The sequence below is a fragment of the Pantherophis guttatus genome, chromosome 2 (genome assembly GCF_059756535.1).
Source record: "Pantherophis guttatus breed Tessera chromosome 2, ASM5975653v1, whole genome shotgun sequence".
Taxonomy (NCBI): Eukaryota; Metazoa; Chordata; class Lepidosauria; order Squamata; family Colubridae; genus Pantherophis; species Pantherophis guttatus.
In genome coordinates this window covers 218,531,912-218,553,395 of record NC_142064.1, presented here as the reverse complement: position 1 = coordinate 218,553,395, position 21,484 = coordinate 218,531,912, and the positions used below count along the sequence as shown (strand labels likewise).

General features: G+C 38.6%; 1 protein-coding gene across 3 annotated transcripts in view; it reads left to right on the top strand.

Moving 5' to 3' along the window:
• The window catches only part of CARD19 (caspase recruitment domain family member 19), a 35,139-nt gene extending 20,353 nt beyond the window's left edge, over positions 1-14,786 (top strand). For 2 of the 3 annotated variants that reach the window (XM_087887832.1, XM_034437343.3), the window contains exons 4-6: positions 5,208-5,267; positions 7,156-7,227; positions 7,931-14,786. In XM_087887832.1, coding sequence (XP_087743958.1) covers positions 5,208-5,267; positions 7,156-7,227; positions 7,931-8,037 — 239 coding nt within the window. In that variant the 3' untranslated portion in view covers positions 8,038-14,786. The remainder of the gene's footprint in view (positions 1-5,207; positions 5,268-7,155; positions 7,228-7,930) is intronic. The other variant, XM_034437351.3, reaches the window with a different exon arrangement.
• The last annotated feature ends 6,698 nt before the right edge of the window (positions 14,787-21,484 follow it).

The window sequence follows — 21,484 nt, the reverse complement described above, 5'->3', positions numbered from 1 at the left end:
CCTATTGTCATGACTTTGACCTTCATTGTATTTAATCTTAATTACAGTTTTTCCCTGTGTTCGTAGACTTACGTTCCTTGACTTCATTTTCATACTATTTGCATGTTCAGGTATCAAGAGTACTGCCATAAGCGTAGGTTAGGCTATCAGTATTTCTTCATCCACTTTTAAAACCACACTAATCATCTTCTAGTCCAGTTTCCTTCTGTATATTTAGCTGTTTCTGTTTTTATGTCTTTTGAGTCTGTATTGATTCCTGAGGTCTGTCTGGAGCAGCTCTTACAGATTTTTGACAAAATTTCAAAAGCCTTTGGCTTCTTCCTAGGGCTGAGATTGAGGGACTAGCCCAAGGTCTCCCAACTGGCTTTGGGCTTGAGGTGTAACTAGAATTCATGGTCTCAAATTTATAGCCTGGTGCCTTAACCATTACACCAAACCGACTCTCATATTTAGCATATAGGTTTAACAAATAAGGGGATAGTATATACCTTTGTCTTATTCTTTTGCCAACCTGCTGGTAGTCGATTTAACCATGTTATTTTTGATTTGGTTATGGAATTCCTTCATCTCTCAACCAAGGGTGGGATTCTACCGGTTTGGACTGGTTCAGGTGAACTGGTAGCTCTGTCAATCAGCTGGGAGTGAACCGGTTTGCCCTGACGATCAGCTGGGACCACCCACCCGCCCGCCCGCGCTATTTTCCTACCTTTATCTTCTCAGCTGATTTGTGTGGCAGAGCAGATTGCTGTGCCACAGCTGTGTTTCTTTTCCGAAGAAATGCGGAAGTGAAGATTTCTTCAAACTATGCATGCATGCGAAGCGCATGATTACCGAACCGGTTGTTAAACTGGGAGGATCCCACCACTGCTCTTCACCCATAGACAAGTTAAGCCACAATTTGAAATGGGAAGCTGTTGATATTCTAGACCTGTGATGATGAACCTATGGCATGCGTGCCACAGGTGGCACGTGTGGCCATATCGGTGTGGCTGGGCACACAAGCTCAGTTCTGGCATCCATGCACTGGCCAACTGATTTTCGGGCCTTTTGGGCCCACCGGAAGTCAGCAAATGGGCCATTTCTGGCCTCTGGGGAGGGAGCCGTTTTTGCCCTCCCCAGGCTCCTAGAAAACCTCTGGAGCCTGGGGAGAGAGAAAAACGGGCCTACTGGGCCACCGTGCCATTGCATGCAAAAGCAGGGGGAGCATGGGGGGGTTGCGCACGCATGCGTGGGGGCAAGGCGCATAGAATTATGGGTGTGGGCACACACGCATGTGACACCCCCCCCCACAGTCCCCCTGGTTTTGGGGCGCAATGGCAAAAAGGTTAGCCATCACTGTCCTAGACCAATCCAAATCCAGAACTGCTAAAGAATTTCTGAACCATAAACAAAGAATCCATATCCCAACCAAGACTAGCAGACCAATGTATTCTACAGGTATTCCTCGACTTAACAGTTCCTTTAGTGACTGTTCAAAGTTACAGTGGCACTGGAAAGAATTACTTATAACCATTTTTCACACTATGACTGTTGCAGCATCCCCATAGTCATGTGATTTACATTCAGATCCTTGACAACTGGTTCATATTTATGATGGTTGCAATGTCCCGGAGTCATGTAATCACTTCTTGTGACCTTTTGACAAGCAAAGTCAATGGGAAAGCCACATTCACTTAACAATGGTGTTACCAACTTAACTGCAGTGATTTGCTCAACAAATGTGTCAGGAAAAGTTGTAAATTGGGCAAAATTCACTTAACAAATTTCTCACTTAGCAACATAAATTTTGGGCTCATTTATGGCCATAAGTTGAGGACTACCTGTATATAATCAGACAATTGACAGCAAATCCCATTCTCCATGCATGAGCAATGTTGCCCAGTCTGGTAATGAAACATTTGCAGGAAAGCAAACAAGCTCAGAGATTACCAAGAACACAATATCCAACACTATATCATCTGTCCTTTGGGTTGTTGGCAAATTTACAGGAGTGAAATAATAGATGTACTGTACTCCCCTTAACAATTTGCAGGTGTTCAGTCAAGAAAGCATATTTGCATTAACATATGATGATGTCAGTTCAATTGATTTGGTATGCAAGCTTCTCTTTTGTAGTTGCTGTAATAAACTTGCATTGCATTGTTTCTGACATACCAACTTATCTAAAACAGTGTCAAGAACTGAAGTTCCTGATGACTTTTTATGAATTGCAAGAGAAGGAAAATTTCTCCCATTATCAAATTATGTTCCTTTCAAATATTATTTCTATGATTTCCTTCTAACAATGTGGAATCAGAATAATATTGCATAGTTTGACTGTGGTTAATGTGCTGATTTAAGCTTTGAGCCAGGATTATTTTTCAGCACTGTACATCATTTGTCAGGTTTCTTGGTTCATAATAAAGTATTTGTACAATGGACAAGAAAAGCTTCAATGAGAACCAGATCGTTGTGGTTGTCTGCTCCTATCCATAATAATACCAAAGTAATGAAGCTTGCATTATGACATGACATGACTGTTTTTTTGCACTTGTATGATTACATGGCATGCAAGAACATAAATGTCTTTAGAGTTTGCAAGGCAAATGCATGTTTCATCCTTGCCTCCCCTAGACACCATTGATTTTTCTTTATAATTTGTGTATTAGTTGTCTAGTCTTGGTTATTAGTATTGCTCTCCTAGCTAAAATAATGTCAAGAACTGTGATATCTGATTTCTCTGAACTGCCATAGAAGTGATAGAACAAAAGAAATCATTGATTGATTTATGTTCCCTTAAATAGTTCTTTTTGCAGCAAGCACATGAGGCTTGTGCAGTAGACTAGTAAAGAGCACCTCTGATCTGTTTGCAATATGATTGAATGTTTTGATGAGCAGGTTTAGTAATCCTACTTGTATCTTGTATTTTCCCATGGAATTGAGACCACCAACTACTCTGAGAGAAGCAAGACAAGAGTTCAACTGAGTTTTATAGGCAACAAGATTACAAATACAGCTGTGGAACTAAGTATAAGCTGAACAGTAAATTGTAACTTGTCCCATTTAACTCTATACATTTTACTCCTAGGAAGGCAATACAATACAATAGTATTGTTTGCAAAAATCACTATTAGCTTATATTGTGATAATAATAAAATAACTCAATTGCCATTATTTATGTCACAGCAATGATAGGAATTAGGAACATGCTTCATTTTAAAGGCCTTTATTAGAAATGTAGATTGTCTGGTATCAAGTGATTTGAATCTTTCAACCAATACATCATTATTCTACTTTGCAATGGAAAGGCTATAACCAATGGGGCATATTGCTTCCCTAGTAACCATTTCACAATTTCTCTGTTCCTGAAAGAGCCAAAAATAAGGGTGTATATTTTCAAAAGCTTTCCAGACTTATTTCATTGTTAAGAAGACAAGAAAAGTGTCTGCTCTTTAGCCTTTGTGAAAGCGCAAAAGTTAATCAGTTCCTTTGGTAGCTTTAGTTCAACATGTAAGGGGATGAACAAAGTAAGGGGATCAGTCAACCACATTTATTTTTGTCTTACGATTTTAGACTTGAGCTTCTCCTTTTTTTTTTCTTTTTTTACAATAAAGAGCTAGGCGTTTGCATGGATTTCCAGTGCAAATTACATGTTACATTGCAGCTGTGTATAATGATACCCTGAGGCCTTGCTGTCAATTGTACAAGTCCCGTGGGTTTGCAATGTGCATGAGAAAAGAGACTGGAAGCATAGTCTTTCTACCACTTCTGTCAACTGGAGCTTTTCTCTACTGTAACTGCTGGTGTTTGAGACCCATTCTTAGTGTTCAAACAATGATTTTGAATACCCTCTGGTAGAAACAGCACTGAGCTTGGTCTGTGAGGGAGGAAAAGCACTTTCAGATAGAAAACAGCTGGCGTTTAAACAAACGTCTAGGAATTGCACCAATGGAGGTTCCAGCTATTTGCAAACCAATATTATGAGAAATTGTACAATATGGTAGTTAAAATTAGATATTGGGGAATATCCAGATTTAGTCCAAATTCTCAAGATGGCTTTTCTTATTATACTGCTTCAAAGTTTGATGCATGTGTTCCAGAGTGCAAATACCTACGGCAGACATACTGTGTGGAATATTTTGGAAAGAAGAATTAAAATTGTTCTAGCTACAGCTAATAGTGATTAAACACAATAGTTCAATGGTGACTCAAAATTACCAACACCTAGAGGTCTTACAAGTAATCCTTGACTTAAACACAATTGGGACTGGACTTTTGGTCTGAAGCTGTGGCGATTATAAGTCAAGGCACCATGTGACTGGACTCAATTTTAGAACCGTTTTTATGGTGGTTGCTAAGCAAGTCACTATGATCATTAAGTAAACCATATGGTTGTTAAAAGAACCACAGAGTCATAAAATTGAGCCCATTTTATCCAAAGGGTATTTTTTTTCTGGTTTTTGCTAAAAATGTCACAAACTGCTATCTTGACTATTCCAACCAAGTACAGCAGTCATAACTTCAAGGATGGATTGTAAGTAAATTTTTCAAGTCCATTGTAACTTCAAAATGTCATTAAACGAATGGTCGGTTGTAAGTCAAGGACTTCCTGCAATTAGTTTCGGGGAGGGAGAAGTAAATCACAACACATCTGGAAAACAGGTTGAGGGAGGCTGTTTCCTTCAAGTTATCGATGGTTGTTGATAGCTTAGCTTATTTCTGCTGGTACAGTTGGGGATTTTAAAAAAATAGATATAAATATCAGAGAGAAATAAGTGACTACAGGAAGCAATATCTATCATTGAAAATACCTTCCACAATTAAACCCTTTGGAGTGGGAAGGAAAATAGATATATAGTTTAAGTTTGTCTTGCTGTGAAATAACTTAAAAAAAACTATATGTAGGAACAAGGCTTTTCAAGCCAGGTGAAGGAGGAGGAAGAAGGATGTTTGGGGGGAAAAACATGCCTTCAGCACCAATTGAGCATTGAAACACCTAATGTCATTTATACCAGAAAACTTTTACGACAGAACCTTCTCTTTATATGCAGCAGCAAATCAGCAAAACAGAAGTACGAAATAGGCTAAATATAGAAGATAATGAGGGTTAGAGGCCATATTGTTTTGATTATATTACTTTGAAAATTAATTTCATTTTTTTATGATTTGTTTCCAAAATTTGTTGGACTGTGTATAGCACTAACTCAGTGTGTTGCTTTTGTTTCTAGAAACCTCAGATTCCACAGGGATAAACCCTGAGAAGGAGAAATATATTCTAAATGACAGGGGTAAATAACGTGTAAAATACTGTTGGCTGCATATGAATAATAAGGTTAACAAAAGTACTACGTTAATGTGATTGATTTTGATGACATTAATCTTAAAAAAAATTCATGCTGCAAGCATATGCATCAGTGTGAAAAGATTAAGATTATATATGTAAAATCCGAAAGGGGGTTTAGTTGTAATTAGAACTGGGTTGTATCTACCAATCAGCTTAATGTATTTGCTGTCTTAAAATTCTGCATCTTCTAAGGATTGGGAAGGGATCACATAAGAATGCAGTTCAGCTGTGCCTCCCTCACTTAAGGTATTTGGCAAAGAATTTCAATATGCTTTTCCCAGTAGAGCATCCCAAGGAATTGTGCCTATGATCTCCACTATAATAAGCAGTGAGGTTTGGCTTCAACATGTATTTTTGCCACATAATTTTTGCTCTCATTTTTGAAGATTGTAATAGGGTTTTATAGGTAAGGGACTATGGGGCTCTACTCAATATTTTAAACAATGACACTTTGATTTAAACTTAAATTTACCTGCTGGCTGGATTTTCCTGGCAGGCTCCTGAGTGTTCAAATATGTGCCTTACTTCCTCTGATGATATCTCTGTATATAATTTTTAAAAGGAACGCTCCCTTTAGCTGTCCTCTGGCCCCTGACTCCTTTTCTCTTTTCTTCCGTTCTTCCTTTGAAGCCAGAAGGCAGGGAAGCAACTCGGCAGGTAGAGGTTATTAATGCTGTACTAAACCCAGCACATTGTTAAGGAGCCTATTATAATGTAAAACTACACACCCGGCTCCTTTTCTTTCCTCAGTCAAAGTCAGTCTCAGTGTCTCTCCCTGCCTCCCTCCCTCTCTTCTCTCCTATCTCTTTCCTTCCCCTCTCTCCCTCCCTCCCCACTCTTTCTCTTCTCTCTCTTTGTCTTTTTAAAAAGATGCTCAACAGTGTACCATTAGGGGTCTATCCATTGACCTCATCCTAACAGCTCCATGTTTTTGGGTGATACTTATCTCCCAAATGGTTGAGGCCCGGGCCATTTGTAGTTAAGTAAGATGTGAACTGGTCTAGTCCGAGAAGGACTCGACATTTGTAGCCTTCACTAGGTGGGCACAGCTTGGGTGAGGGAAAGAAATAACCTTTGGCTTTAGGGTCCTGTAAGCAAGGATCCAATCTGGGTCAGGCACTGGGACCAGAATGTTCCCTAAGGATGGGCTCCAGCATGAGTCCGAAAGCTAGGAATACTAAACCTCTGGGCCACGTATATTTGCTTTCATTCCTGTAAGCAAGTTTAACTGAACCTGCACCCAGAGCAGCTCTGGTAATGCAAGCTTGTAAATTTCTGAAGCGCTGAATAAATAAATATTTTTTGTATATTTACACCAATTTACCAATTGTATTTAGTTGGATAACCCTTGGCAGGTTTTTACACTTAACATGTGTAGATGGGAAAAGCGTCCAGTTGGCAGGGATATTGTGGGAGGAGATATTCATCATTAGTCCTATCACATCCCATATTTTATTCAGCTCTTCAGTGCCTGGGAAGGTGAACATGGATAGCCAATAGGAAAAATGAGGATTCATAAGTACAGCCATTGCAGAAAAGCCATCTATAATCACAAAGCCTCTATTAGATAGTACAATATTATTTTACAATACTACACAGTATTATTTAATTTGGCAAAAAAGGCAAACTTATTTTATTACTATAGAATTTAAATCCCTGAAGAAATTTTCTTTTTGCAAGCTTTTAAAAAGGCTGGTGGTAAATTAAAAAAAAAAGAGTCACAAGGAATAAAGGCATCCATGATTCTAATTGCATTAGGGAAAGGGTGATATATTATGAAATATGAAGGAAAAAACAAAGAAGCTGCTGCTTTTATTTCTTTCCTTTTCTAGGTCCTACGTTCTTTCTTGCCTGCTTCAGTATTGCTGCAGGGTTAGCATTCTTCATGTATTGCTGCAATCCAGGTAATAAAAGTTTGATATTTTTCCCAAGACTTGAGCCAGTTTAAAGGGGGGCTCTATTTAGCTTCTTTAGCTTTCTATCAGAGCTTTAACCTTGGTGGATGTGGGCTGAGCAAGGAGGGGAATGCATGCAATTAAAGCACAAAACTAGTCCCAGTAAAATCCATTTTCTTAAACTCTATCTGCTTTTGTCATAGGTTGATTTCTCTCTCTCTCTCTCATTTACTTTCCCATATTTTATATTGACATTCCCTTGTCATCAAAATTCAGAGTTTAAAATTTGATAATTCAGTTGTTAATTTAGTATATTATTGTAGACATTAGCACTCTTGGGAATTACCTTTCTTCTCAGTTTGGGTAAATCGAAATGTTTTTCTGTCCAAAACTGAAAAGATAAGTTTATTGGGATAAGTATAGAACACATGAGAGTGTCTTGCATATCTTTAGACAGAGTTGTTAAAGTCATAATTTGATTTACAGATTTGTCTGTTTAAGATGAAATACTTCATCACTCAGAACTGGCTTAAATAACCTTCCGTAGAAGCCAATTTTCATAATATTTATAATTGGTTCTCCCTGAGTAAAACTTTAGCAAGTTATTTTTGTGAAATGTTGGTTGAAGGAAAAATCCAGTATGCTTACAGACCTGATTCACTTCCCCCCCACCCACCTTTCCATCTCATTCCATATTATCATTTCATTTTAGACTCCAGAATTCTGGGAAAAGCCAAGAAGGTGCTGGGATTTTCCCCAATTATCATAGGAAGACATGTTAGCAACATCTGTATGTTATACATGGAAGATTCATCATGAAGAGAGTAAGAATAAATGGGGCAGCACCAGATTTTCCTGCCAATAGCACGGATGCTTTGCAAGCAATTACCTTTTCTTATACCAAAGATATAACTCAGTTGCTTTAGCAGTCTTTGCTGCTTCAAAGGGCTTTCAGAAGATCACTTGTATTTGCCTTTTACTTGTGGAGCAGATTTTTTTTATTTTTGTACAAGCTTATTTTAAAAAATTATTTATCACCTTGATAAAATATATTTTAATGCAAATAAGCATTTTAACATGCCCTAATGCAAAGTCTTGAGTGTCAAGTCATGTATGTATGTGTATATATATATATATATGTATTGCATTCTGCCATTTTCTGTTTCAAGATGAACTGAATGTTCCTGCTTAGGCTAGTACTGAATGATGGAGCCTTGGTGTGTCTCATTATTAAGAAGATAATGAACTCTACGTGAAAGCTGTACTGAGTGCTCTGCTTCATTGAGAACAAATGAAAGTTTTCCACGTAATATGAGTGACAACCTTGAGTGCTGATGATAGAACCCATCAAGTTTTGTATATCAGCTAGTCCATTATCGATTGTTGGGAATTCTCTTTATAAATAGCAAAGGTATTTATAAAGAATAAATAAAGATAAAGACAAAAAAATAATGTTTGAAATAATGTATAAGCAATTATAAGCAGATGCTATAGGTGCAAATGAACCGAAAGCCTTAATGAAAGATGGAGTGTATAGTTTTATTTTTAAATGTTAAAAGAACACTGCAATCTATGTTTTTAATAGACTCCAGGAGTTCACTGATACGAATAACCTAGGCAAAAATAAGCATTTGTTAGCATTTGCTTCTTAGTCCAACTCTATAAGATTTCATGTTATGTTCCAGACAGAAAGTTAAGTTTCTGGCCAAGAATTTAGCCTTTATAATGTCATGCGCTTTTGAGGACCATAAACTGCCTCACACATCTGAAGGGTTCTGTTCCATGAAAAATTTCATTTCTCAGAAGCTCATTTTACGTGCACATTCTGCATTGCAATTTCATGGAGCATCTAGACTGTGTCATCATCCTTTAGCCCTTCTGCCTTGTCTTTTTTCACCTCTCTTAACAAGGGTAATCTCTGTAGCTGGAAAGAACTAAGCACACAAAGCTTCAAAGGTGTGGTATAATATAGGAGACTACAGATGTCTTTAAAAACATAGAGTGCAACACTAGTGATAATGATCTTTGCTCTTCCTCTCCTTATTTCCATGGATTCCTCAGCTGTGAGAATGCACACTGGATTTGTACGTGCATCATTTCCCCCTCTTTTATTGGAATTTGGAATGTCAATACATTATAGCCTTAAAATTAATGCCACAATCCTGCCTTTCCCTAATTTTCACCTTTGATACTCTGAATAAGTGGAATCTTTTCTTAGGTGTATGTAGAAGTGGCCATCCTTCAACTTCATAAGGGATTTTTCCAAATCATTGTTTCAGTTAATCTTCCTTGGTTGTCTTTGAAATCATGTTGTTTAAAGCATTACAACTCTTTGGGGCATTGAATGGAAGGTGCTGACTTACTTTATTTTAAAACGCCCAAAATCCACTTTTTAAAGAAAGGTGCTACACAATTGTATAAAACACTTACGTGCCTGATCATAATTGCTACTTTCTTTGGAAGAGTGAAGAAGAATGGTGAAAAAGAGGGTTGAAATGAACAGGAGTGGCAGATAGCAATTGGGAGTATAATTCCAGTAACCATTCTTTGGAAATGAATTGAGCAGGAACTGCGTTGCAGTTTTTCAAGCAACAGCAGCAACATTGAAAAGCAACAGTATGCAAAAGATTCATGTCTAAACACAGCCTTAGTCATTATATGACCAAAAGACTTTTCATTGTTTGGGTTCGAGCAGAGGCCTGGTTCAGATGAAACGTTGAACTATCACTTACTATATATCCATATGTTGAGGTTTCATTCACTTGTCTTTTTATGCCATGGCCATGTGGCGTGACTCAGAATCTTTTAGTTTCATATTTTCAGTTGCCTACATGTTATTGTTGTGGTCACAGCTTAAAGTTGATTTGTTTTAGGACAATATAGGTAAAGTCCTTGAACTGAATTCAACTTTACGGACACTTCTTTTTTTCTTGGCAACAACACAAGATATTTTTTGCTGATGTTTTATTCCAAGAAAATTTGTAAATTTCTCAGTCTAGTCGCAATCCTGGAATGTCTTGCTAATCTGACATTAAAGAACTATCCAGCTGAGATCAACCATCTAGCTGAGCAGATTCAGAATAATGTTGTGAATTACAGTTTAATTAAAAATGCCAGTGAATGCATACATTCATTGGACAGCCATAGCCATGAGGCTGACACAAAGAGCGAAGGACTGATGCTACTCTTTCTTGGTCTTGAAACGGACTGTGCTTCCCTGCCAAAACAATAGAAACTCTGGTTTAACCATGGAATTTGGCTTTTCATAAATTTAGAGCAGGGGTGTCAAACTCATGTCATCACATGACATATCGGGACTTTTCCTCCCTTCACTAAACCCAGTGTGCGTGTGGCCAGTGCGCAATGCATCCGGCCCACGGCCCGGAAGTTTGACAGCCCTGATTTAGAGGCACTTTCTGAAGAGAAAATAAAGTGATGCAAGCAGAGAGTAGGGGGTGCTTTAGTGGTGAGTAAAGATCCATCTGCCTCTTTTTAGGGACATTTTGGGTTAATTGTTTAGCCCTTAAAAAAGAATTTTCTTCCTACTTTCCTAACTAAAAGATTTGTACCTGGCAGAAACCTCATCATGTATTTCCTTGAGTCACCACAGGATGGGGGGAGAGCACTGCAGGAGACGTTTGACTAACTTTGCATTCATGTGCAGGATTCTTAAAAACTGAAGTGTCAGCTACTTATTTTCTGCATAACAGGAGAAAGAATGCTGTAGCCCTGCTCAGTCAGACCTAATCAATTTTAAAGGGATTCATCAATTTCAGAATGCTTTATTTCTGGTGATTAAAGGTTGATTTAGAAAAGAAATACAGCTTGTTTTAGTTTCAAAGCTGATCGTAGTATAAGGCATGAATTATACACCTGAAAATCTATGGAACCCTTTGTAGCATCAAAGCTCAAAGTGAAATTCAGCTTTGAAGTTTATTCCTCCAGTCGAATTTAAAAGTATTTTTATATGTAATTTTTATTAAAAACTTTTAAACCAGAAAGTAACATCTAACGCAAACTAATAGAAAAAAAGGGACAAAAGAGAGAAATCAAAGAAAAGAAAAAAGATGTAAGAAAAGAAAAAAAATGAAGAAAGAAAGAAAATACATAAGGAAATTGCTTCCAATATTCTTCATAGCAGTTATGAGCACAAATGTATTTTAACTTCTCTAAAGTTACATTGTGTTATTTTTCTATAATCTTTTCTATCATTAACACCATAAGTCCAAGTTTTTTCTTTCATTTTTATGCAAAAAGATAATAAGAGACTTCGAGTCAGTGAGTGGTTTGTCACTGGTTATATGACAAACTATAAAAAGAAACCTTAATGTGTACATACCATTATTCAAGTAGCTTTTGAAAAGAAAACATGCCTTTCCCCCTCTCTTTAGCCAAAATTTAAAAAAGTTATAGTCCAGTTCTCTAAAGGGTAAAGAGAAAAAAAATTCCCATGAGGGTGTTCTCTCAGTTGTTTGCTTGCTTGCAGACACTTCATTACTCAAACTAGGTAACATCAACAGAGTCTAGCATTATGAAATGTCTTCCAAGAAAACAATCAAGTTCAGAGAATATTCATCTCAACCCTGAGCTACAAATATTCTCCTCTATTGGTAAGAAAGGATCTAGAATATTCTGATGTTCAGTTATATACAATCTGCATACAAATGACATTAAAGTTTGCTTAATGTGTTATTTCTATTGATATCCTTTTCTGTGGATGTTGTCTTAATCAGATCCTGATAGCATCTGCACCACAGAGATATTCCTAATATTACATTTGATGATGGAAGACTCAAGTTGTATTCTAACCTGAACTGGCATCATTAAACTCCTATTCTGGCTTCCAAAAATTTTGATTAAAATTCCCCAAAGGAATCAAATGCCACATTCACTAGCACTGATGATGTTGCTTAACTGGGTAATGAATGTTATAGTGTTGATGGACCAATGTGAAATGAAAGACTAAAACTTCATAAAGATGCCCAGACATTTTCCATTACCCTTAGAGAAATTCTTAGGAGGTAATAATGTTAATTATTAGGTAATAACGTTAGACCAAAGAGGTCCAGAATTTTTTCTTTGCGTGATTAGATAAAATATCTATTTTATTATTTAACAATAAGATTGGGAGTACCCTATTTTCCAGGAATAATTCACATGCCTATAGCCATCACTCTCCCCACTGACAATATCCTTAGAGCCGCCTATTTCATATTATTATTATTTTTCAATTGTTTAAATAATAAACAGGAAACTGGCATCTGGTTGGAAGCTGTTAAATTAAAAATTAAAATTAAAAACTGGCATCTTTAAAGTGTTTTATAAAGATTTTAAAAAGTAAAACGTGGTTGGTGCTGAAACCAAAACATGAGATTGTCTTATTTAAAGTGTGTTTATTTGCCCAAAAAGGGTAAAAAGATCAAAAGCATTCTGTACAATAGAAGAAAACACTGTTGTATCAACTGAGCAATACTTTGGTTCTGATTTCAAAGAACTGCTTCAGAATGTGGAGGAATGTGAATGCAGTAATTTGTGAATGCAGCTGTGTGTGCTTTAATGAATCACAGGTAAGAACTGTGTTTGTATTGCTGTCCTTTCCAATATTTTTCTTCCAAGTCAGTCTGGAGCATTGCATAGCCCAATGATGACGAACCTTTTCGGCACCGAGTGCCCAAACTGGAATGTGCGTGCACGCCGGAGCCCCTGAAACTCAAAGATCAGCTGGCCAGCGTGCCCATGTGCACCTGGCCTTCTGGTTTCTGGTGCATGCATGCATGCTGGCCAGCTGGTCTTCATACATGCCGGAGTGCCGGAAAGCCAAAGACCAAGTGGTTTTTGGGTTTCCGGGGCACCGGCACACACAAAGATGAGCTGGCCGGCACGCATGCACACACCGGAAACCAGAAGAGTAGTTGGCGACAGCGTGCGTGCCCACAGAGAGGGCTCTGTGTGCCGCCTCTGGCACGCGTGCCATAGGTTTGCCATCATGGGCATAGCCCTAATATACTGGCCATTTCTATTTGTTTATTGAATAAAGTTTATTTGAATGCACAATTTCAGTGCTATGCATTATTATCTCTAATTTGGCTGAGGCATAGAAGTGATCCATCTGTTTTCAAAAACAAAAATAATACCTTTCAGGTGGCTTGAGATCATGATGCTTGCAAACCATATTAAAGAATATTGAATATTAAAAAACAAAAAAACAAAATGACACGTGGTAGTAGCTTTATCTGCTGGGTGATGCCAGCCATAATTCTCTATGCTGCCTAAACATTGCATGTAAAAGTAAATAAGACAGCTGTACAATATATGTGGAAATTGCTATATATTTAGTTTAAATATTCAAATAATCCAATGATGGCCTAAAATACTTTTTGACCAATTCTAAAAAAAGTTTTTGGTTCCATTCAATCCACATAAATACAATGTACTATACATGGTATCTTGAAACCCATCAGTTCCATTTTTTAAACCAGATTCCAGGTGATATTCATGTGGCAACCTTAGAAGTTTTTTATCATTTTTTAAAAATTACCTTTTAAAAGTGGTTTTACGGATACAGTCTCGAGGGAGAGAAATAAAGCTGCTGCCCTCAGGGACTGTCCTGATGACCCAATGTGGCTTTCAAAGACTTTGAGGACAATATAGTCATTTGCATTTAAAAAAAAAATGTTGGCTGCTATAGATTTTTTTTAAATGTTAGTGAGAGATACGCTAAAGGAGATGACAATTCTAACATCAAAACAGTTTTCCAATTGCTCTATGAGGATGCAATAAGAGAATAGATATCTATTAGGGCTCTGTGGTGGTCAGGATTTGAAAGGGAAAACTGATGTTACTGTTTCGGTCACTTCGGTGCAAGGTCACTCACCATAGCAGGTGAGTGACCTTGCAAACTGAAAAAAGAAGAAAAGAAACGTGATTCCAGTGTCACACACATCACATCAGTCTTTTGTATCAATCTAAGAAAAAAACATGATTCCACAGGAGCCAGCCAATCAATATTGTAGTAGTCTTTGAAATTTGCAAAATAACTTTTTCCCCTTCAGAGTCTCCATCTCAGTGAATCAGGTAAAATTTTGAAGTGTATAATGAGGGAGTTCGCAGGAGAGATTGATTTTTAAAATAGCTAATAGGAATATGTTGCATTAAAGGCAGCCTTTTACTTTTTTTTATGCCCAGATTCCCAGGATTTTATAACAAGCCATATTAAGTATCAGTATCGGTCTCTGTGTGCGTCAATAAGCATTAGATTTGCGAACTTTATTTTTGTTATATTACTATCTTATGTTATTTTACTTTTAATCTATAAATGGAAGGGGAAAAGAGAGAAATGAAGTAAAAAAAATTAAAAATAAATGTGCCTGTAAAAATAAATGTACGTACAAGGTTCTTCTCAATAAATGTCCAGCATGAATGCAGGTTCAGGGGAAAGTTTTTCTCAGACCGTATGTAACATGTGCATAAAGTACTTGTATTCTTATTTATAATGAGTGTTTAATGTACCTGGTTGTATGTTATGAAAAAAAATTATGTGTGTATAAAATTAAAATTTTAAAACCAAATTAAACATAATCTCATGACAGTTCTTTAACAGAAAAACCATTAGCTCATGTTTTGTGTTTTATTGGAGAATGAAATAACAGAAGATCTATTGGGAGGCCACCTATACTAGAACTCCCACAAGGATCTGAAAATAAACATTTTTAAATGGAAAGGCAACCCAAATGCAATCCTACAATGAACACTTGTCCTTTAGATAATTTTTGACAGTGTATCTCAAGAATAGTGCTTATAGAGCAGGTCAGCACAACCAACAGCGGAGAAAGGGGGGAAAATTGATAAATTTAAAATGATACTGGCCACAAAGATTATCAATCAGTTGTTTGGCAAGCAGCAGAGTAATGAGGTTCTGGTGGTGGTGGTGGGGCCTGAAGGCCATCACAGTATGTCTTTTGGGATGATAATGGCGACAAAACTTACCAGGCAGTGGAAATGGATTTGCTGAGGTGAGGCCAATGCGCTGCACAAGATTGCTTGGCAGTTCTCATGTGTTGTACAGGCCTGACATACATGGTTGGTTGGTTTGTTACATACATGTTTAATTACCAGCACCTTGACTATTGAGTTACATCAGTCCTTCATGAAATATTTTTCAGTATTGTCCAAAGAATAAGAGCTAAATTGAGTCAGAAAATTTCAGAGGCATTCCAATATCGTTCTGATAATATCTATTTATCATCTATCTATTGTCTTTCATTTATCAATCAGTCAGTCAGTCAGTCTATCTTCTACCTACCTACATCTATCTATCATCTACCTACAAATACCTACATCTATCTATCTATCTATCTATCTATCTATCTATCTATCTATCTATCTATCTATCTACCTACCTACCTACCTACCTACCTACCTACCTACCTACCTACCATGGATATACAAAGTCCTCACACTGCCCTCTTCCTTCCTTTTACTTTGATACTGTCAAGTGAGCACAACAGCAAGATGTCAGTTGCTATCTGGGCTCTAATGCTTGCAAAGATAAATAAGAGGCCATCCATTGTGGAAAGGAGCACTATTCTCATATGAGCTGAACTGCCTCCTTAGTAAGATTTCCTCCTGAAACTTTCGCCATTGGCAGTTGCCTGATAGCTCCAACTAGCAAGATCAGGTCTGCTGGGAAGTTACCTTCTTTGAAAAGTATGGGCCTTTAATAGATGGCTTTGGAGGAATGCTGTGTGAACATGCTGGCTTTTTGAGGATGTGAACATGTCACTGTGGTTTGCTACATGGTTGGTGGCTTATTTTCTAGAAAATATGTATCAAGCGAGATAATCCAGTGGGTTCTTTGCTGGAGACAGCCAGTGCTTTTTAGACTTCATTTCTTCCCATTTTTCCCCCTGATAAGCACAATAACAGGAAGTATATGTTGACATCACTGTACACAATGACTTCACAAAAATTTATGGCTAAGCATGACTCTGTTAAGTGTCCTTGATCTGAACCTTAGGAAAAGAAACTGCTCTTCAACAACTGCGAGATGTCCCTAAATTTATGTCACTTGATTTAGAAAGAACATCATGGGGCACTGAAGCTTAGGTGCTGGAAAAACCTTGATTGAATGCAATTCGGTGATTAAAAAAAAGTAAGGTTTTGCACTTTGGCAAGAAAAACTAAATGCACAGGTATAGAATAGGTGGCATGTGGCTCAACAGCAGTAATTGTGAGAAGGATCTAGGAGTCCTCAATTAAATATGAGCCAGCAGTTTGCTGCAACTGCCAAAAAAGCCAATGTAGTCCTAGGGTGCATCAACAGAGGGATACTATCAAGGTCACGTGAAATGTTAGTACTGCTTTATACTGCTAGTAGAACCATATTTGGAATACCTTGTCCACTTTTGGTGATGATGATACAAAAAATGTTATTGAGACTCTAGAAAGAGTGCAGAGAGGAGCAACAAAGATGATTACGGGGCCGCTGGAGGCTAAAGCATGATGAACAGTTGCGGAAATAAGTATGTCTAGTCTAAGAAATAGAAGGACTAGGGGTGATAGCAGTCTTCCAATATTTGAGTGGCTGTCACAGAGAAAAGGGAGTCAACCTATTTTCCAAAGCACCTGAGGGCAGGACAAGAAGTAATGGATGGAAGCTTATCAAGGAGACATGCAACCTAGAACTAAGGACAACTTTCCTGACAGTCAGAACTATCAGTGGAATGGCTTATCTCCATAGGTTGTTGGTGCTCCCTCACTGGAGGTAACAGTAACAATAACAGAGTTGGAAGGGACCTTGGAGGTCATCTAGTCCAACCCCCTGCTCACGCAGAAGACCTGTACTAGGGATTCGAACTGCTGAACTGCCGATCTTTCTGACCGACAAGCTCAGTGTCTTAGCCACTGAGCCACTTAGTCAGGCTAATCAGTCAGGTTTTTAAGAAAGGATGTTAGGCATTTGTCCAGAATGGTTTAGGGAAGACCTCCCAGGCCCGTTCCAACTCTCTTGTTCTGTATATTCTGTATATTCAATTCTCACGTATGCCTTTTTTTCCCCTTGGAAATGTGGAGGCTGCCCTTTATGAACATTTCCCTTCTTTTTCTTGTAATATTGCTAAATTTCTCTTGCTTCAAACAAAACAGGGACAGCAGGGACAAGCAGCTTAAACTGTTCCTCCAACTTCATCCTCTGGTCTTCTGTACCTGGATCAGTGCAAATGTTGATATGGCAGCCAAGCTTAACTGACCAAACAGAAGCTCCTGAAGTGCTTTCTCAATGGTAGCAGCCAATTTTGGAAGAATCTGTGCCAAAATTAATTCTTTGAATGTGCAATAGCAATAGCAATAGCACTTAGACTTATATACCACTTTATAATGCTTTACAGCCCTCTCTAAGCGGTTTACAGAGTCAGCATATTGTCCCCAACAATCTGGCTCCTCATTTTACTGATCCCGGAAGGATGGAAGGCTGAGTCAACCTTGAGCCTGATGAGATTTGAACTGCCAAATTGCAGGCAGCTAGCAGTCAGCAGGAGTAGCCTGCAGTACTGCACTCTAACCACTGTGCCACTGTGGCTCTTAATAAAGCAGGAGTGTCAAACTCGTGGCGCACGGGCCAGATGCATCACGTGCTGGCCCCTCCCCCACCTGGTTTAGCAAAGGGGCGGAAAGTCCCAATATGTCACGTGATGCCACGGAGATGCCATGAGTTTGACACCCCTGTAATAAAGCAAAGATGGCATGGCTTTGGCTCTGAACCCACCTGGCTTTGTTGAAATGTGTATTTCCACCAACAAACTTTCTTTTAAAGGCAGCATCATGACATCTTTCACACAGTACAGGAAACTCCCAAATAGCAAGCATGGCAGATATATAGAAGCATCTTGCAGACTTTTCAATCTCAAGAGCCATCTTTTAGCTCTGAATGATGGGGGTGGTTAATTATGCTTCCAAAGATTCAAAATAGAGCATTTCCTGATCCCAGAACTCATATGTGTGAATCACAGAGACCACAACGAATAGCATTTAATTGGTTTCCAACAGCACAGAGTATTTCTTTTCCCAACACAACCCATGCAAGATGTTGCTTAAGATGTGAGCATGGACATAGTAAACCAAACATTTGTCAGTGAGTTGTTCAAGGGTATGATTTTAATTACTGCTCTTTTCTAAGCAAAAACCGCTTTTGTCCAAAAATCAGATTTCTCGACCTAGTCATTTTTAGAGTGCATTTAGCTCCAAGCTAATAGCATAATTTAAATACCTTTACCCATACAATGGGTTTTTCTTCCAGTAAATTATAGTAGGTCATGTGCATTAGGGAATTAAAACCAGCTCGTGAGAGACTAACACTATAAAACAGTACTTAAGACTGAGGGCTAATAAAGATAGAAGTTGCCAAGCAATAGTCTGCTCTCATTTTAATTCACCCACTTATAAAGAGCTGAGTAAGCATTATAATGAGCGTGGTCCCAAGGTGCCTAATAAAAGCATAGGATATTTCATTATTCATGATTTGTTCTCTACTGAAACTTCTGTCAGCATGGAGTAAAACTTAATGTGTATTAGGAAATACAGCTGCCTAAGTACATTTGGTCATCTGACATTTAGTTGTAAAGGCCCGATAGCAGGAGGTTTAAAGCAATGGCATGAAATTCAGCCTCTCCTTTCATGTGCTGCTCCGGGAACAAAAAGCCTGGCGTTTGAATGGATTCGAAATCATTTTCAAACAAAAGTCAGAGCAATGGCTTTGTCCTACGAAATCCTGAATGCCTTGGGGGAGGATGCCTATTGGATTCCTTTGCCCATATGAGTTTCCTTGACACATCAAGACTCTGCAACACAGAGAGAACAACATCCCACAGTATGGATCACTATTCATGAAATCTAATCAAATCTCTATTGCATGTAGCCCCAGTGGTTCCTAACTTGATTCCCCAAATTCCAAGCGGGATGTTTTTATCCTTTATTTGGCTTTTAGTCACTCTTGGAAAAAATCACTCCAATGGGCACAACAGAAAAAGTAGAATGCACTGGGCCCCCTCCTCTTTGCAAAAGCCACTTTAGATGGGAGAATTCTCATTCAGGATCTGCTCTTTGACAACCGATTTTCCCAGGATGCAATTGTCTCTGCCGGTTGATTACACTCACAACTCACCTAGTTTTTTTTCCTCTTAACTCTTGTTGTATCTAAAGTTCGCTTGAAATATAACTTCCCCTATTCCAGGGAGGTCTGGGGGAGGGAGGGTGGGTTGAAAAGGAAGAGATGGCACCCACAACCTTGCATGGGGATTCAACTGTCATCTATTTGTGTCCATCATTCTGGCTTTCTTGACCCCTGCCAGGGGTGAAATGCTACCAGTTTGGACTGGTTCTCCTGAACCAGTAGTAAAAAATGCTACCGGTTCGGGTGAACCAGTATTTCTGATGATCAGCTGGGCGACAATCAGCTGTGACACGTGATTTATATTAGCTAGAATCATTGGATTTCCTGCTTTCTAGATAATCTAAATCGCATGGCACAGCGGATTCCTCCCCCCTCGCTGTTCTACTTACCTTTGCAGACTCAGAGACTTCAAAATGTTCCTTTTTTATTGCTGTGCGGCAGTGCCTCAGACATGCATGCATGTGAAGCATGCATGTGTGTGCAAAGCACACACTCGTTAGCAGACTCACAGAACCGCAGACTTCAGAGGATTTCACCACTGACCCCGCCCTTCTTGCAGACACATCTACCAAACTCCCTGGTTCTTGAAGTTTCCGTTGGTCCCAATCCTGAAAGGCCCACACCAGATATATTCTCTGGAAGTGAAGGGGGAGTTGAACTGTGGAACATTTTCAACTTGTCCATAACTGAAAAGCTGTTACAATCATGTGTGTGTTTCTTTCTAATGAGCAGAATGATGTACGCTTCTAAGAAGTCATCATTTTTTAACTGTGAAATCTGTTTGTGGGAAATGGAACAGAGGTTATATACCCTGTTGCAAGGCACAAAGACAGAATGGCCATGTTTATTTTGAGTATGAAGAGTGCTCCTTGATTCAACTGCTTCCTGCTGTTCAAACTGGGCGTGTTACTGGCATGAAATGGCCAAGGAAAAGGAAATGAATGGAAAACTTTGCTTCCAAGTGGGAAAAAACTGAACATGTGAGATAGGAAGAGGGTAAGAGAAGGGAGTGAACACAATTCCAAATTGAAAAGAGCTGAGTAAACAAAATGCTTGGGAGAAAAAAAAAAGCAAAGGATGTACAAGAAAATAAGCGGCTAACTGTCCTAGAGGCTTAGGGACCTTTAAGTTGCAATCTTATTATCTGGGAGTAAAGTCCACCTGGGCGAATGGGGCCTTGGTCTAAATGCACAAAGGACTGCATGGTGCTTCCAGGCAGACTGTTTCTGATGCTGCCTGTCTTAATGAATAGAAGGTGCTATAATGGGACAACTCCAATAGCAAATGGAGGATGACCCTCAAAATTTGCTGATTGGATAGGGGATAATACCTTGATTGGAAGCACCCACAAAGGATCCAGTTAAAATCATGATTTCTAAGAGAGCTAGAAAATTAGAAGAGCTTCGGTGCTCATTCAACTCCTGCCCTCTTTATTTCTCATGCACTATGTTATGTTTCCACATTGGGTTACTTCATGGCTTTTAAAGCTTGGGTTTATTGAATAAGTCAATTCATACAACATAGGTAGTGTGCTGCATGTTGGTTGAAAACCAGAAAGAAATCTAAATACAAATTCACCCTCAGCCATGAAAGATCACTGGGTAACTTTGGGCCAGACTCTTCCCCCCCACTGCCATTATCTATCTCATAACTTGAGCTCCTGCAAGAAAAGCAGAATATATGTACGGGAAGGAAGGAAGGAAGGGAAGGAGGGAGGGAGGAAGGGAGGGATCATGCCTGACTGAACCATATTATAGAATCCAAAATGATCATGAATAGAAGAGCATGTAGTCCAGCCGCTCATGGTTGCAACATGTCATAATCTTCCCCTAGTCTTGCTTCACAACAACCCTCAAAGGATTGCTGGGGAATGGTGAAATCAAGAGGTACATGTAAAGTAAATCTAAAAGATACAGCATAGAAACATAAGTCTGTTGCACCTCAACATTGGCTGAAATGGACTATCCAAGTGATGAAACAACTGGTTTAGATTATCCAAGGCTCTGCAGCAATTTAAGAGAGCATATAAAGTTATTTCAATGACAGTAGATTACATATTTGTTGTGTTGCCTTTCCGAGAAGTGTGTTCCTGTGTTACAG